General features: G+C 29.9%; 2 protein-coding genes across 3 annotated transcripts; one reads left to right on the top strand and one right to left on the bottom strand.

Moving 5' to 3' along the window:
- Positions 1-226: 226 nt before the first annotated feature.
- Positions 227-6959, top strand: LOC106773735 (G-type lectin S-receptor-like serine/threonine-protein kinase At1g11330). Of its 2 annotated transcripts, XM_014660479.2 has the most exons (8): positions 227-791; positions 1003-1779; positions 3404-3535; positions 5234-5388; positions 5476-5686; positions 6081-6321; positions 6404-6554; positions 6653-6959. In XM_014660479.2, the coding sequence occupies exons 1-8, from the start codon at positions 293-295 to the stop codon at positions 6956-6958; spliced, it is 2472 nt and encodes an 823-aa protein (XP_014515965.1). In that variant the 5' UTR covers positions 227-292; the 3' UTR covers position 6959. The 2 variants fall into 2 exon arrangements, with proteins under 2 accessions (XP_014515965.1, XP_022642159.1); XM_022786438.1 differs by lacking the exon at positions 3404-3535.
- Positions 6960-13754: 6795 nt separating this feature from the next.
- On the bottom strand, positions 13755-15351 carry LOC106773389. Its single transcript, XM_014660087.1, has 4 exons — positions 14923-15351; positions 14616-14785; positions 14265-14522; positions 13755-14190 (listed from the first exon to the last, which is right to left on the bottom strand). Exons 1-4 carry the CDS (start codon positions 15349-15351, stop codon positions 13755-13757), a joined length of 1293 nt encoding a protein of 430 aa, XP_014515573.1.
- Between the last annotated feature and the right edge of the window lie 234 nt (positions 15352-15585).

Genomic DNA, 15585 nt, shown 5'->3' with positions numbered 1-15585 from the left:
TCTCATTAGGCCAAAATTTCCTAATTAATTGACATAAAATGAATTGTAGTCTTAGTTCAATTATTAATTTTGGGTTACAGGGTACACGCAAGTTGGCCTCTGAATAAAATAATGTGAATACAGAATTCTTTTTTTCCCACTCTACTTAGCATGCTTAACGCGTAACTAAAGTCAACTCAGAACATAGTTTGGTGCTCAACATGAACATATGGATTTTGAAGACTAACATGGAAAACCCAAAATAGTACAAAGAGAGAATCATCATTCAAACAACACCGAGTTTCCCACATTCATGGGTTTTCCAACTAGCATCAATCACTTTTTTCTGCTCATACTTTCCAGCTTCTGTTTAGGTGTAAGCTCTGTGAATGATACCATCACATCAACCAGCTTCATCAGGGACTCTGACTCTCAGACTATAAGCTCAAGCAACGGTGACTTCAAGCTTGGATTTTTCAGCCCTGGAAACTCCACACATCGCTATGTTGCAATCTGGTATCTCTCTCAAACCTACATCATATGGGTAGGAAATAGAGATCAACCACTGAATGATTCATCTGGGGTGTTCAAAATTCACAAGGATGGGAATCTTGTGGTACTGAATGGACAAAATAGTGTGATATGGTCAACAAATATATCAGTTAATGCTACCAACACTACTGCTCAACTTGACAATTCAGGAAATCTGATCCTGCGTGGTGACTCAAGTTTAACACCATTGTGGGACAGTTTCACACACCCTGCTGATATTGCTGTGCCAAATATGAAAATTGCGACCAATAGGATCACTGGTAAGCCATGATTCACCGTGCTTTCATTTACTATTGTATGTGTGTTTTCCTTTTATGCCATTGGTGGAAGTATCCACAAGTTTTCTCTTTCAATCACAGTTTTTTCTTTTCCACACATTGATTGAAAGACTTGATTATGATATTATACTCATGTGAAACAAAAGAACATGTAAAGGAAGATCTGATGTGGAATCTGTGGATCATATAACAGGTGAGAAAATTCAGTATGTGTCATGGAAAAGCAGTTCTGATCCTTCATCTGGGTACTTCACTGGGAGCCTTGATAGGTTGGATACACCAGAAGTGTTTTTCTGGTACAACAAAACAAAGCCATATTGGAGAACTGGTCCATGGAATGGAAGAGTTTTCCTTGGTTCACCAAGAATGTTAACTGAGTACTTATATGGATGGCGTTTTGAGCCTAATGATAATGGAACTGCATATCTAACCTACAACTTTGAAAAACCTGCAATGTTTGGAATCCTTACCATAACCCCACATGGCACACTGAAATTGGTAGAGTTTTTGAACAGAACCAAGTTTCTGGAACTTGAGGTGGATCAAAATGAATGTGACTTTTATGGGAAGTGTGGACCCTTTGGAAGCTGTGATAACTCCACATCACCAATTTGCAGCTGTTTAGAGGGGTTTGAGCCAAGCAAGCCAGAGGAATGGAACAGCAGAAATTGGACAAGTGGGTGTGTGAGGACTGTGCCACTGAATTGTACCCAGTTGAGAAATGAGAGTGAAGTTCAAGGAGATGATGGTTTTTTGCAGAAGAATAATATGAAAGTGCCTGACTTTGCGGAAAGATCAGATGGAAACCAAGACAAATGTGGTGCAGATTGCTTGGCAAATTGCTCTTGCTTGGCTTATGCATATGATTCTTCTATTGGTTGTATGTATTGGAGCAGAGAATTGATTGATCTGCAGAAATTTCCTTATGGAGGGGTTGATCTCTTCATTCGTGTGCCATCACAACTTCTACGTATGTTTTCTCTCCTTACTCATAATATTTTGGATTAGAATAAGAGTAGTATGATAGACATTAAATTCATTTGACATACCTAACAAGGGTAATAAAAAGTAAGAAAGGATGAAAATATTCTTTCACATAGGTAAATTTTTTACATTTATTTGATATTATTCTTATTTATTTTTCTACTCTTTTTTTTTTTTGAAAAATTACAAAACTTTATATTTTTTGGACCATTTTATCCTTATTTTCTGTGTCAAATGAGTGTAAAAGTGTGTCATATGGTATTATTACTCAAGAAAGGATAATGTTAGATGAATTTACAAAATTTATGAATATCAAAGTATCATTTTTCTTTGAATTGAATAAGGATAGCATGACACATATTGATATTCATTTGACAGTTACAATAATTATAATTATAGTCTGAAAACTTATTTTTTAATATCATTTACATATTTTAATGTTTTATATACAACTTTTATAGTATCAAAATGTTGGAAGATTATATGGTAATGTTTTTTCAAGCATGTTTCATTATAGCATTTGAATTGTTTACATTGTTTGACACATTTTTGCTTCAATGTTAACTGAAAAACGCGTTTGAAACAACAAATAAAGTTAAAAAAATTTGGTAAAAAGGACTAAAACCAGAATTTTCTAAAGTTGAAGGACTAAATTGTACCTTAGTTTAAAAGAGGGACTAAAACCAAAATCGCTAGGGACTAAAAGCATATTTAGACTAAATCATAATATATAAGTATAAGTAGGTTGGTAGATCTTTAGGAAAAGTTTGAGATATCAAAATGAATGTACAAAAATTTCAGGAGATCAAAATATATCAAATAGTCTAAAATTAAAAGATATTACTTTTATCATTATATCTAGAAAAAAAAAAATTGGAAGAGACAAAGCCTTTTAGGAGATAAAGAAATTTGATCATTGTATAAATAGGTGCAAACACTTATTTTCGGCAGTGGATTTTATGATATTAAATTAAGTATAAATTTAATTATTAAGATGGTGTCCAAATTTTAAATATGACAATTTTAAGCATATTTTACTTGGAAAACTTATGTTAATTCTTATTATTTTTTCTTGTAGTGTTTTTCTTCCAAACTTTTAAACCATAAAAATGTTTGAGATATTATGTTGATTATATAAATAACCAATTTATATTACATTATAATACAAAATTAATTTTGTAATATTAAATTAGATATAAATTCATGTTAAAATTTTAGATTATGTTGAGAATCTTTCATCAACTCTAAGGTATAAATTTTATCTTCTAAACTGACTGTGTAAATAATTTGAAATTAATCACCAGTTGAAAAAAATATGTTATTTATTTTTATAACTAAAGAAAGAAAAACAACGTACCTTTTTCCTTTTTACATGTTAGGAAGCTTAAACTTCATCATTTGTTTAGAAAAATATTTTTTAATATACTTAAACTTTTTATATTAATTTAAAATTATTCTTTTTAGTTTTTATTTTCTTTTTTTTTAAAAGAAATACTTAAATTTATCTTTTTATAATTATTTTATCCTTATATTTTTTTAAATAAATATAAAAATATATCATGACATCATTATTCTTTATTTATAACTGTTTTTTATTTTATAACATGCAGCTAGAAGTAGTGATAAAAAGAGAAAAGAAAACAAGGGATTAATAATAATCGGTATTATGACTGCAATTGGAGCATTAGCAACTGCAATCGGTGCTTATTTTTTGTGGCGGAAATTTGCTCCTAACCATACAGGTAAAGTTGCCTTATATTTATACGACCTTAATATTTTCATATTTTTTTTAACAATTTTTGATGATACGACATATATCATTATTTTTTGATTTATTTAAATTTATATTTAAAATATATTTAAACAAATCAATTATAAGATGTCATATATACGTTGTTAAAAAATTATTAAAAAAATATTATTAGAAAAACTTTTTTCATATTTTTATCTGAATAATTATTTAATTTTTTCCTTAATTTTTTTTATCACGTTTACTATTTTCCAATCTTCCCTTCTTTTTTCTACACTATTTCTCTTTCATTACTTAAGAAAAGAGTGGACATTACTCATTCTCCATGATAGGGAAACTTCGGTAAAAGGAAGACAAAAACATTAAAATAATATCGCCCGACAAATTTGAACGAATCTTTAGCAGCAGGAATATAGTACGAAAAAGATACGATGAATAGGTTGATGTAGCCATGTGTGCTAGCTTGTTTTTCTAACCTTAATGTTGAATTTTTTATTACAACTATTTTCAAAGTCAAGCTGTTCTCTTTTATAATATTTTTTTAACGATAATATTAATCACTCTTACATTCATTTGATACAGAATATAAAAAATGAAATAATTATAAATTATATTTAAAAAAAAAAAAACTAAAAAAAAATATTAAATAAATATGAAAAATTTAAGTATATGAAAGAATCATTTATATTTTTTTCCATCAAACGTGATAAATTTAATTATTGATATATGAAGAGCATAAATAAAAGATAAAAGAGATACTCTTCTTAAAAATATACACTATTTATTTAATTAAGAAATTTTTTTAAATAGACTTTATACAATAAGAAACTAACTCCTAAAACATTCAAAAGCATAACGACTTAAATGAAATACTAATCAGTATAAAATATGTACTAAGAAAGTTAAAAATATCTAACATTCTTTCTTAAAGTGACATTACTTTCTAATACCATTTTCAAGAATTTCCATCTTTCTAACTCTAAACATTTACCATAATTACAAATGTTGCAAGTTTGAGTTCTGAGAGTCTTTTTTAATAGATAATGATATTTAGACAACATTTTTTTCACAACATTTGAATATTGATTACGTGTTATGTTCAAATGTTGTGAAAAAAATGTTGTCTAAATATCATTATCTTTTTAATATGTATGTTATTTGATCTCCATCCAGATAGTAAATTAGATCAAGTTTTTATTATTTATTCCATGTTTTAATTTAATTTTAATAAATGGTTTGAACATTAGCATTAACACAATTTTAATCACATAATTAAAAAAACGTTTTTATCCCATCCTTGAACCAAAACATTTTAGCTTTGTCTTTCCATAATAAAGCTTGACATGATGCATAATCAAGATCATTCATGACCTATTTTTATTTGATAAGGATTTTACTTCTAGCTAATCTAGATTAGTGAATTGACTATATACTTATTAATCTTTTTTTATATAATTATAAACAATAATTGATACTAAAGTGAAATTTATATGCATTGATATTTTTGTTTTTCAATTTAATTGTTAAACATTAACATTATCATATTCATTATTACATGTAAAAAATTGAAAATTTCAAATATAAAACATATCATGAATTGTACATAGTTAAATTTTGCTTTTAGAATTTCTATTCCTAATTTATTTCACCTAAATAATTTGTATTACTAATTCGTATATTGCTAACTCAGGAAGTGTCCCTCAAGATGTGATTACCGGAAATAAAAAGGAAATTACTAAATTGGAAGAGTTGCCCCTGTTTAAGTTTGAAAAGCTTTCAAATGCTACAAACAATTTTCACTTCGGTAATATGCTTGGAAAGGGAGGTTTTGGTCCTGTATACAAGGTAATTTTATTTGTATAAAAGATGTTTATTTTTTTTAAAAATTAATAATAATCATAAATTAGTATTAATCATATTTTACTATCTTAGGGACAATTGGAAAACGGACAAGAAATTGCTGTAAAAAGACTTTCAAAAACATCTGGACAAGGATTGGAAGAATTCATGAATGAAGTGGTAGTGATTTCTAAACTTCAACATCGAAATCTAGTAAGACTTCTTGGATGTTGCATAGAAGGAGACGAACCAATGTTGGTCTATGAGTTTATGCCAAATAAAAGTTTGGATTCATTTCTCTTTGGTTAGTTCTTACCACTTTTAGTCTCTTGTTAGATAATTTGTTTTTGTTGAAACTGTTTTTGGTGTGATAGACTTGGAGAAAATTAACCACACTTGGAATATGATTTGCTTATATAAAACACTTCACACCACTTAACTCGTTCTCACAAAACCAGCTTGTAAGGTGAGGTTTGCACTCCACTTATATATTATAAAGGTCTTACTTCTAGTCGATGTGAGACTTCCATCATATATATCACTTAACTTTTTTATTTTTACTCAATGTGTGACTTTCAACTCATACTTAAATTCCTAACATTCTTTATGATTTAAGTAACTATATTCTACTATTAACTTCCATTATAAAATTTAGCTTTTATTTCCATATTTTTCATGTATTCATTATTTTTTTCTAGATCCACTCCAAAGGAAGTGTTTAGATTGGAAAAAGCGCTTCAACATAATTGAAGGAATTGCACGAGGAATACTTTATCTTCATAGAGATTCAAGATTAAGAATTATACACAGAGATCTTAAAGCAAGCAACATTTTACTGGACAATGATATGAATCCAAAAATATCAGACTTTGGTTTAGCAAGAATTGTTAGAGGAGGAGATGACGACGAAGCTAACACAAAACGAGTTGTTGGAACTTAGTAAGTAACATTTTAACATTATACATTATCTTTTTATATTAAATAATGTATTTATTAATTATAATATTTGTTTTCAATATAGTGGCTATATGCCACCTGAATATGCAATGGAGGGACTTTTCTCCGAAAAATCAGATGTGTATAGCTTTGGAGTATTATTACTAGAGATTGTAAGTGGACGAAGAAATACTAGTTTTCATAATGATGAACAATCACTCAGTCTTGTTGGATTTGTAAGTTTCTACAACTTATTTATTCAATTTTCTAAGGAAGTTTGAACTTAAGCAAAATGATTATTGATTTTTCTAATGAAGTTTTGCTTTTTTTTTAGGCATGGAGACTATGGAACGAAGGAAACATTATCACTATAATAGATCCAGAAATATGGGATCCAATGTTTGAAAAAAGTATGTTGAAGTGCATACACATAGGACTTTTATGTGTGCAAGAACTTACAAAAGAAAGACCATCTATATCAACTGTGGTTTTAATGCTTATAAGTGAAATTACACATCTTCCTCCTCCAAGACAAGTTGCTTTTGTTCAAAAACAAAATTGTCAGAGTTCAGAGTCTTCTCAGAAAAGTCAATTTAACTCAAACAACAATGTAACTCTTAGTGAAATTCAAGGTAGATAATAATTAGGTTCAGTATTTTTATTGTTAATTAACTACAATTTATTATGTTTAAGTTATAATTTAATTACTATTTTATATTTAAGAAATTTTCAGTGTTTAATTTTAAGTACTATTAGGAATCTTATATGAAATTTGCTAACTCTTAGAAATTCTTATTTATGTAATTTGACTAGTTATAAATGATTAAATGTTAAATATTCATAGAATCTTACAACTTAATTTACAAAAATCATTGTTGTATATTTGAAATCATTTTCAATGATTTCGTATGTTTTGTTGTCTATTTTATTTTGCATATTTTGTTTCCATTTTTATGTAAAGCATTTGATATGCTAAGTAATGCTATGAAACGAAGACATTATAGTTATTGAGAGTCCTTGGTTTGTTCATTATTTGTAACATGTAAACCATTGTTAAAAATAAGAGAAAAAAAATACAGAAAAGAAGAAGGGTAAAAACTCATGTAATAAATAAAATTAAACAAATTTAAAATTAGGAAAGTCAAACATATTTATAAAATGATGGCATAACATGAAATTAGGCAAATAGTTCCACCAAATAAAAGTTTATTTATGATTAACCCCATAGTTGGCTAATTTATATTCAAAAACATTTCCTATAAATGTGAAAATAGAAAAAATGACCGATGGAGAAAATCTTGAAGTAGTCCAACAATATTAGGTCCAAGAAACAATATTAGCATTGCGAAAAGCATTCACTACAAACTTATAATGTAAGATGATACTAATCCAATTACATTATTTATGTTCAAACTAAAAGCCTTAGAAAAATTCATAAGAAAATAATGATAGTGTCAAATTAATAGTTACATTTTTACCTTAGAGATAATTTTGAAAACTATTGGAAGCCAAGTGGGGTTTTAGTTCTTTCTTGTAGAACAATCACCGCTTGTTTAGAATAAGCTTTTATTTTCATAGGTGTTTTAGGATTTCTTTTTCCTTTTTTCTTTTCCACCTGCAAGATCTTATATAATACGTCATGTCTTGTTTTTCGAAAACACTTTTTCTAAGATAGAACAAAGGATAAAGTTTTCTTCATTTACCTTTATCCACAAATCTTAATACTCAAATCATCTTATGTATTATTGCACAATTTGGATATATTTTCTAGGCACATGTATAGAGTCCTTCAGCTAGATTTTATGAAGAAGAAGGTGTGTTATTTTCTTTATGGTATCAAAGCAGGTTCATAAACTGATGACATACCCTCAGAGATCACATTTCATCACAATGTCCCACCAAAAAGACCATGATTTAAAGGATATTGATGTCTATAGTAGTCAAGGTGAGGAAAGTGAGAGTAAGAGTGAAAAGCTTAGCACAATAAAGAAAGAATATGTCCATCATTGTGAAGGATAATTTTTTATGATAAGAAAGTTCTCCATAATCAACCTAGTTCTCAATAACTAACACAAAATAGAACATCTTTCACACAAGATGCAAAGTTTTAGAAAATGCATGTTCTCTTATTGTGGATAATGGTTCATATTATAATTGTTGTAGCACTAGGTTGGTTAATTAACATTAACTATCTTATTTCATTCTTAACCTTACCAACTTTAGTGGATTAATGATGATGAGGAAATGATAGTTAATCAACAAGTGGTGGTTAAGTTATCTATAGGTAATTATGAGGATAATGTATTATTTGACATAGTAGCTTTGGATGCTTGTCATATTTTGTTAGGAAAGTCTTGGTTATTTGATAAAGAATCCATACATAGTGGCCATACAAATGAAATAACCATCACTCACAATAAGAGGAAGTTTGTACTTCATCAAAATAGAAAAATAAAAGGATAAAAAGAAAAATAAAGACACTTCCAACAATCAATTTTCTAAGTGTCAAAGAAAAGTACACAATTCCAAGGAGTGCCCAAAAAAATGAGTCATTATCTTAAAGGTCAATGGCTTGGGTGAAAAAACAAAAGAGGTCTTCTTACCATCTTCATCAAGAAGAATGGAAAGACAAAACCAAATAAAACCTTGTGTTGAAAAGGGAAGTCATTCCAAAGACACATACATTCAACACAAGGCAAACAAGAGCTTTAAAGAAAGTCCTCCTAAAATCAAAGACCTTGATCATTCATTTGATCAAAGATGTATAATGCTTGGAAGCTACATACTCTATATAATTATTCTACCAATACATGTACTATCTTATGTTTTATGTAAAAGGGTCTTTAACCTTGGAGGAAGAAAGTCGAACATCTCCAGAAAGGAAGAGTATTTTCCATAAGACAACTTGAAGATAAAAGGGCAAATACTTTTCAAGAGGGATTAATGACATACCCCTAACCATGACCAAGCACTTTCAAGGAGAGTTGAAGTCATCTGTAAAATATGGGCCTAGACTTTCTCTCTTGGACCATCTTGGGCTATCATGGTATTTTATCAAATATTTAATTAAGGTATTTTATTGGGTGATAAAAGTGTTTAGAAGTAGTATGAAAATTAATTAATAATTAATTTTATAACCGTGAGAAAAGGAAAAACTAACCCTAGTTTTTATCAAATCACCAAAAGCAACTATGAAAACAGTTCTATCCTTGCACGAGAAACGGTGAGTGTGGTGAGGAAATCCTAGTTCTTTGCTGGGGAAGAGAGAACAACAAGACTCAAGGAGTTGACGCTGCTTCGAGGGAAGAGAAACTTCTTCGTTTTGCTAAAAGACTCTAAGGAGGTCTAGGGAAAAGCAAGGTAAGGGGGACTGGCCATGATCTATCTATGTATACATGAGGGTTTGAGTGATGATTTTGATAATACCATGATGTTTTGTGTTGCATGAGCATTGTACGTATAGGTATATACATATGATCATGTGTTTGATAATGTTGAGAATCTCGTTGAGCATAGAAGGGTTTAGATAAAAAAAGTGAAAGAGAAGGAGTAAAGATGTTGGGCAGTGGCAAGAGTGGGTTACTTTTTGGTATAGTGGAGTGTTGGTGAACTTTTGGAGTTTTAGGAGGAAAACATGGGGGTTATTTGGTGAAAGAAAAGGAAGAGTGGGTAGGATGTCTATGGGTAGCAGGGTTTGAGTGAATGAGAAAGGAAGTAGAAATAAAATTAATAAAGGAGAGATGAGACTTTTTGTTGATAGGTGAAATAAGGTTTAGTTAATTGTGAATTTTTTTTAGCTTTTCATTTGCATGATCAGAAAATATGTAAAGTCTTTCTTGTTATCTATAGTTGTGTTTTTGTTTTATAAGATACATTGAACTGTTTGTTGTGATGCTCTTTTGATCTATTCAGAAATTATTGATGTTATTGTATTATGAAAATTTATGTAATTTTTTGGGGCAAGTATATGAAGTTCTGCCTAGTGTATGGTTCCATATGAGTGAAATTTTTGAGGACGAAAATTCTTTTAAGGAGGGATGAATGTTTTGAAGTATTATTATATAGAATTATATATTATGGCTAGATAATAATAATAATATATATTATTATAGACTCGTTATAATAAATAAAAATAAAAATATTAAGACAAAATATATTCTTTGTGGATTTATCAGGTTTAATTAAGTTAAAGATAAAACTATTTTATCTTATCTATATCTTTTATCTTAGTTGATTCTTATTACTCTTTATTGGCCTTTATTATAAATAGAGTACTCTATGAGTATATTCCGCACAAGGAAAATTAATCCCACACATAGTTGTAAATATATTAGACACCTCCTATCTATATAAAAATTCTAGCTGTTAGGAAGATAAAAAGAGAGAGAAAGAGAAAGAGAGAGAGAAAGAAATGTCCTTGGAGTGCTGAAAAAGATTAGTTGTAGAAAATGTTAATGCAATAGGAGTTTTGTTGTGATCCTTGGGGTGTAGATAAAGCCTTAGTATTGGCCAAGGTATGGGGAGCTTACATTCTTGATTTCTTAGATTCATGATTGTTTACATTTGTTTGTTTGTTTGTTTGTTGTACGTTATATGTTCTTAACTATCTTGATTAGTAATCCTTGTTTTAATGCATTTGTACATGATTACGAATTATGATTATTTGTTCTTACTATTGGGTATGCGTAAATATACGTATAATGGGTGTTTCTGCATGGATTAATGGTTATCTTTAGGGTTAGGTGTGACTTCGGATGAAGGTTGGAGCATGGGTAATTGTTGGGTTGTACCAGAACGTGTGGTTGATGAGCATAAAAGTGAGGGATAGGTCTACTTGTTGTACTTAGTAAATCCTGGTTTTTTATTTGCGGATAGACCGATAACCATCATAGAATGCATTTTTTTATGATGTTTAAGAAAAATCCGTCATAAAATTATCATTTTATTTAGTTCAAACTTTCAAAAAAATTGAAAAAGAAAACTTTGGTAATTAATTAGAACAATTATGACTTCTTATAAGGAGATAATGAAATATAGTATTTTAATTAATGTTTTGAAGTATTATAAAAGTTTGTTAGCAGTACAAAGTATACATTTTTGAAGTACAAAGTATACATTTTTGAAATTTTGATGAGTTTCTTTTTTCTTAAAAGAATTTAAATGAATTTCATATGACATCTTGTAATAATGTATAAATGATAAACTTGTAAAAATTATTAAACTTTTCAGATGGTTTTGTTAGTGAAAACTGTTTATTTCCTATAACCTCTTTTTCTTTCTTTTTCTTTTGTTGAAGACTATAGATATTGATTTGTAATATTTGATAATTGTCTTCAAATATGACAATTTTTTAAATGAATTATAATTAATTTAATCTTTATCTTTAATATATTTTTTTATTGTTTTTTCAATGGTTTTTATAACTTTGACTACTTTAAAAAGTATATAAAAATTTTCTGAATCTAATAAGTTATAATTTTATAAAGTTTTTCCAAAGACAGATACTGATTAAATATATTGAAAGTGTAAAAGTAGATGTACTAAAATTTTAGGTGTCTAATTTATAAAATGTTATTAATATATTAATTTACATGTTTGAAAAAAAAAATTGGAACAAAATATATTTTGTGAAAAATGACTATATATAATATTTCGATAAACTCTATTTATTGTACCTAAGGTTCATAAGCTTCATTTGTTTTATAGTTTCATAATTTGTTTAATTATTTTTAATCTACTTTATATGTTGACTTATACGTTTTCAATCTTTTAATGTAGATGAGAAGTCTTCAACCTTTTGTAGGTTCCCAAATAGTTTAAAGATTCGGAGGTTTCTATTTATGTACAAATAGATTCCTTTATTTCTAAGTTGATTAATTTAGTTCCTGTTTGTGAAAAAATTGAACAGTACAGTCTCTGCCGTTAACTTCTCTGGACGGCGTAAAAAATCTTGCTTGCTGACAAGATGAACTGTCATTTGGAAAGACGTGGTACATAACCAGTTTAATATGTGGACTTAAATTAGCTTTCACAAACACGTGTTTAGCTATTGCAAGCTGTCATTTTGGATTTGATTAAATCCTTGAGCTGAAGCTGAAAATCCCTAATTAAAAAGGGTGCGACGTTGTATTGGTTCTTCTTCGAAGGGTGTTTCTTCATTACTTTTTGCGAGGGGGTGGGTCTGGTGAGGATCAAGGTTGTAGTCGTTCTTTTTCGAAGAGGATGTCAAAGAAGTACTCTTGCTATTCGTCGACATGTAGAAGGAACGAAAACCCTATTTGCCATTGTGGACTGAGAGATCTGTGATGAGAACTGCCAAAACTACGAAGAATCGAGGCAAGCATTTTTAGGGATGCTCCAAGTATAAGGTATGTTAGATTGAACCTATACATTCCACTTATGGTACTATTTCTGAGATTAGGGCATTGTAATTCAGAGTTGTGTTTTGCATAATGGTGTTGAAGATACTAGTTGCAACTTCTTCAAATGGTGCACAAATGTTGGAAGTGACGAAAGTTGTAGTTACGTGAAGAGCGAAGGGAACAAAGAAACTTTGGTCAGCAGTGAAGAATTGGAGAGTACTAGGAAAATGATAGTTAAGATACAAAAATTGGTGTTTATTGTTCAAAAGTGTATAAAGTTGTTGATATTGTTGGTTTGTTTTTTATGTGTCATAGAGATGATTTTAGTTTCAATGTTAATGAGAATGGGATGATTTGTTGTAACTTTGTTTTAGATTTGGTTTAATCTGATATGCTTTAATGTAATGTTGTATGATGTTGATGAGTGAATGAAATGAGAATGTGTTCTCTTTAATTTGAATACTTTGTTCATTGAGAATGAAGTAGAGCCAATATAAAGCAATTAAGATATGCCACCTGAAACCAGTGAACACAATATAATCTAAATCTGTTCTTTGTTATCTCCAAATATACACCAAAATCAACATATGCCACCTGAAACCAGTGAACATAATATAATAGGAAAATTACACACACAAAAATATAAACCTGAGGTGAGTACTGAAAAATCAATTCGACTCACAGAAAATATTAACACACCTGTTATACAGAAAAATCAATTTGGCTACACAGGGTCCCCCAATAAGAATTCCATCAATGAAATTATTGACACAACAAACAAGTAAAGAAAGATGGCAGAAACCAATGAAAATGAGAGGTTCCTTTTCATTACATAAGTAAGTAACAAAGTGTTGACAATTGTAAATGGTTCACACGAGTAAATATTAAAGTCTTGAATAAATTATGGTTACAAAAATATGGTTCATCCTTTATTACAATGGTTGAGTGCAGTCTGATAAACATAAACAAATTCCCTTTCTATGCTTGACCCTCATTTGTTGATGGCATGATTGGTTCATTTGTTGGGTTACTTTGTTGTGTTTGCTCAATGACAACAAGTTCTTGGGTTGATTTCTAGCAAGAAGTCCTATTGTGACCCATTTGCCTACAAATGCCACATCTTTTATGTAGACCACCCTTCCTCATTCTTATATCATCCCTGATAAACTCCCATTCTTCTAACCTCCTTTTCTTCTTTGGTATGCCTGGCAATGCTCTCTTTCTTGGAGGGAAGATATCATTGTATGGTGTAATGTCCCACATGTTTTTTCCATTTATTAGATAAACAATTGAAGAGTATGTCTCTTGATATGTTGCCTTCCTAAACCAACAAGGTATGAAGTCCTCTACATCTAAATTGAGAAACTTCATAACAGTCAACGCATGGCAACATGGAATGCCTGAGATAGCCCATTTTCTACAAGTGCATTCATATTTGTCGAGATCAACTACAAGCTTCTCCCCAACTTGGGAGGCATGACGAACTTCAAGCAACTTCTCTGCTGACCAACTGCAAAAGAAGATATATTTTTCAGTACATTGACAATTTAAAACACAAATTACAAATTACAAAATTAAGCATACCTAGGAATCTTGAACTTAGTTAAGTGGGACTCCTTATTAAGTCTAGTCTTGATTTTAGGACAAATGATCCTAGACAATGATTGACTTTTTGTTCTGTTACTTGCCCATCTCTTCATGATGTAAAACTGAGTCTCCTCCATCATGCTTATAATTAGCTTAGACCTTGTATGCACCATAACACTATTGAATGCCTCTGACATGTTGTTTACTAATGTATCACATTTAGATGTGGTGGTAAACCTTGATCTGGACTTGTATCTACATGGTAACAGGTTATGATATATTAATATGAGCTTATGAAATATTAGAAGTATGCATTGCATCAAACACAACATATATTGGAAAACAAACCTGAGAGGTATTTTAATTAGATATTTAAAAGCTTCAATGTTGAGCTCTTTGATATTTGTCATTTCCTTTTCCCATGTTTGTGGATGAGTTGTTGTAGTTGCCTTCCACATCAACCTCTTGAGCTGCTTTCCTGGGATTTTTTTTTTCTTTTGAAATTGGCGTATAGGTGTCTAACGCAAAATCATTGATCAACTACTGGAAGCACTTCTTAAATAGCTTGCAATAGGCCTGTTATTTCAATAACAAAGTAAATAACCATATTCTGGATTATAGTCATATGCATTGTTAGAGGTCTTATTTCAATTACCTTTTGTTGATCTGATATGAATGTACATGATGCACATATTGGCTCCCCACCAAGATCTTCAACCAGAAGTTCCATAAACCATTTCCACGTGGCCTTGTTCTCTACTTCCATAATGGAATATGCAAGCATTTGATCGTTTGCATCTCTTCCAACAATAATCAACAATTCCTCACCATATTTACCTTTCAAAAATGCACCATTTAGCCCTATAATAGGCCTGCAGGACACGAAATTGTCCTTGCAGGCCTTCAAAAAAACATACAACCTCTTGAATATAGGTTCATCCTCATTTGGTTCAACTTTAACCTGAACTGTGGATCCAAGATTACGAGTTAGGACCTCATTTGCATAATCATAGGTCCTTTTATATTGCTCTTTGAAAGACCCATCAACATGGTCTAAAGCAATGACTTTTGCCCTATAAGCCATGGATTTGGATACACCTACATTCCACTATATATTTATCTTCTCAACAATATCTACTCCCTTAACTTTGGGATTTTCGCTAACAGTTATTGCATCCATACAATCACAATATGCCATCCAGGGACACTTTCCTTTAGCACCCATACATTTCGCCCTAACTTTTTTCTTATCACTTTTAACATATCTTATATTTCTACCATTTTCTATTGCATAGGTTTTTATGGCATCCAACAAATC

The sequence above is a fragment of the Vigna radiata genome, chromosome 9, assembly GCF_000741045.1.
Source record: "Vigna radiata var. radiata cultivar VC1973A chromosome 9, Vradiata_ver6, whole genome shotgun sequence".
NCBI classification, from domain to species: Eukaryota; Viridiplantae; Streptophyta; class Magnoliopsida; order Fabales; family Fabaceae; genus Vigna; species Vigna radiata.
The sequence above is the reverse complement of the archived record's forward strand: the minus strand, read 5'-3'. Positions and strand labels throughout refer to the sequence as shown.

What these genes read in the sequence shown, in the direction of transcription:
- LOC106773389 (XM_014660087.1), bottom strand. Translation starts at nt 15,351, where the DNA reads ATGGCTTATAGGGCAAAAGTCATTGCTTTAGACCATGTTGATGGGTCT. An exon ending in TCATATCAGATCAACAAAAG is followed by an intron (nt 14,786 to 14,922) that starts GTAATTGAAATA and finishes ATTTTGCGTTAG; the next exon opens with ACACCTATACGCCAATTTCA. An exon ending in ACTAAGTTCAAGATTCCTAG is followed by an intron (nt 14,191 to 14,264) that starts GTATGCTTAATT and finishes CTTCTTTTGCAG; the next exon opens with TTGGTCAGCAGAGAAGTTGC.
- LOC106773735 (XM_014660479.2), top strand. Translation starts at nt 293, where the DNA reads ATGGGTTTTCCAACTAGCATCAATCACTTTTTTCTGCTCATACTTTCC. An exon ending in TGCGACCAATAGGATCACTG is followed by an intron (nt 792 to 1,002) that starts GTAAGCCATGAT and finishes ATCATATAACAG; the next exon opens with GTGAGAAAATTCAGTATGTG. An exon ending in ATTTGCTCCTAACCATACAG is followed by an intron (nt 3,536 to 5,233) that starts GTAAAGTTGCCT and finishes TTGCTAACTCAG; the next exon opens with GAAGTGTCCCTCAAGATGTG.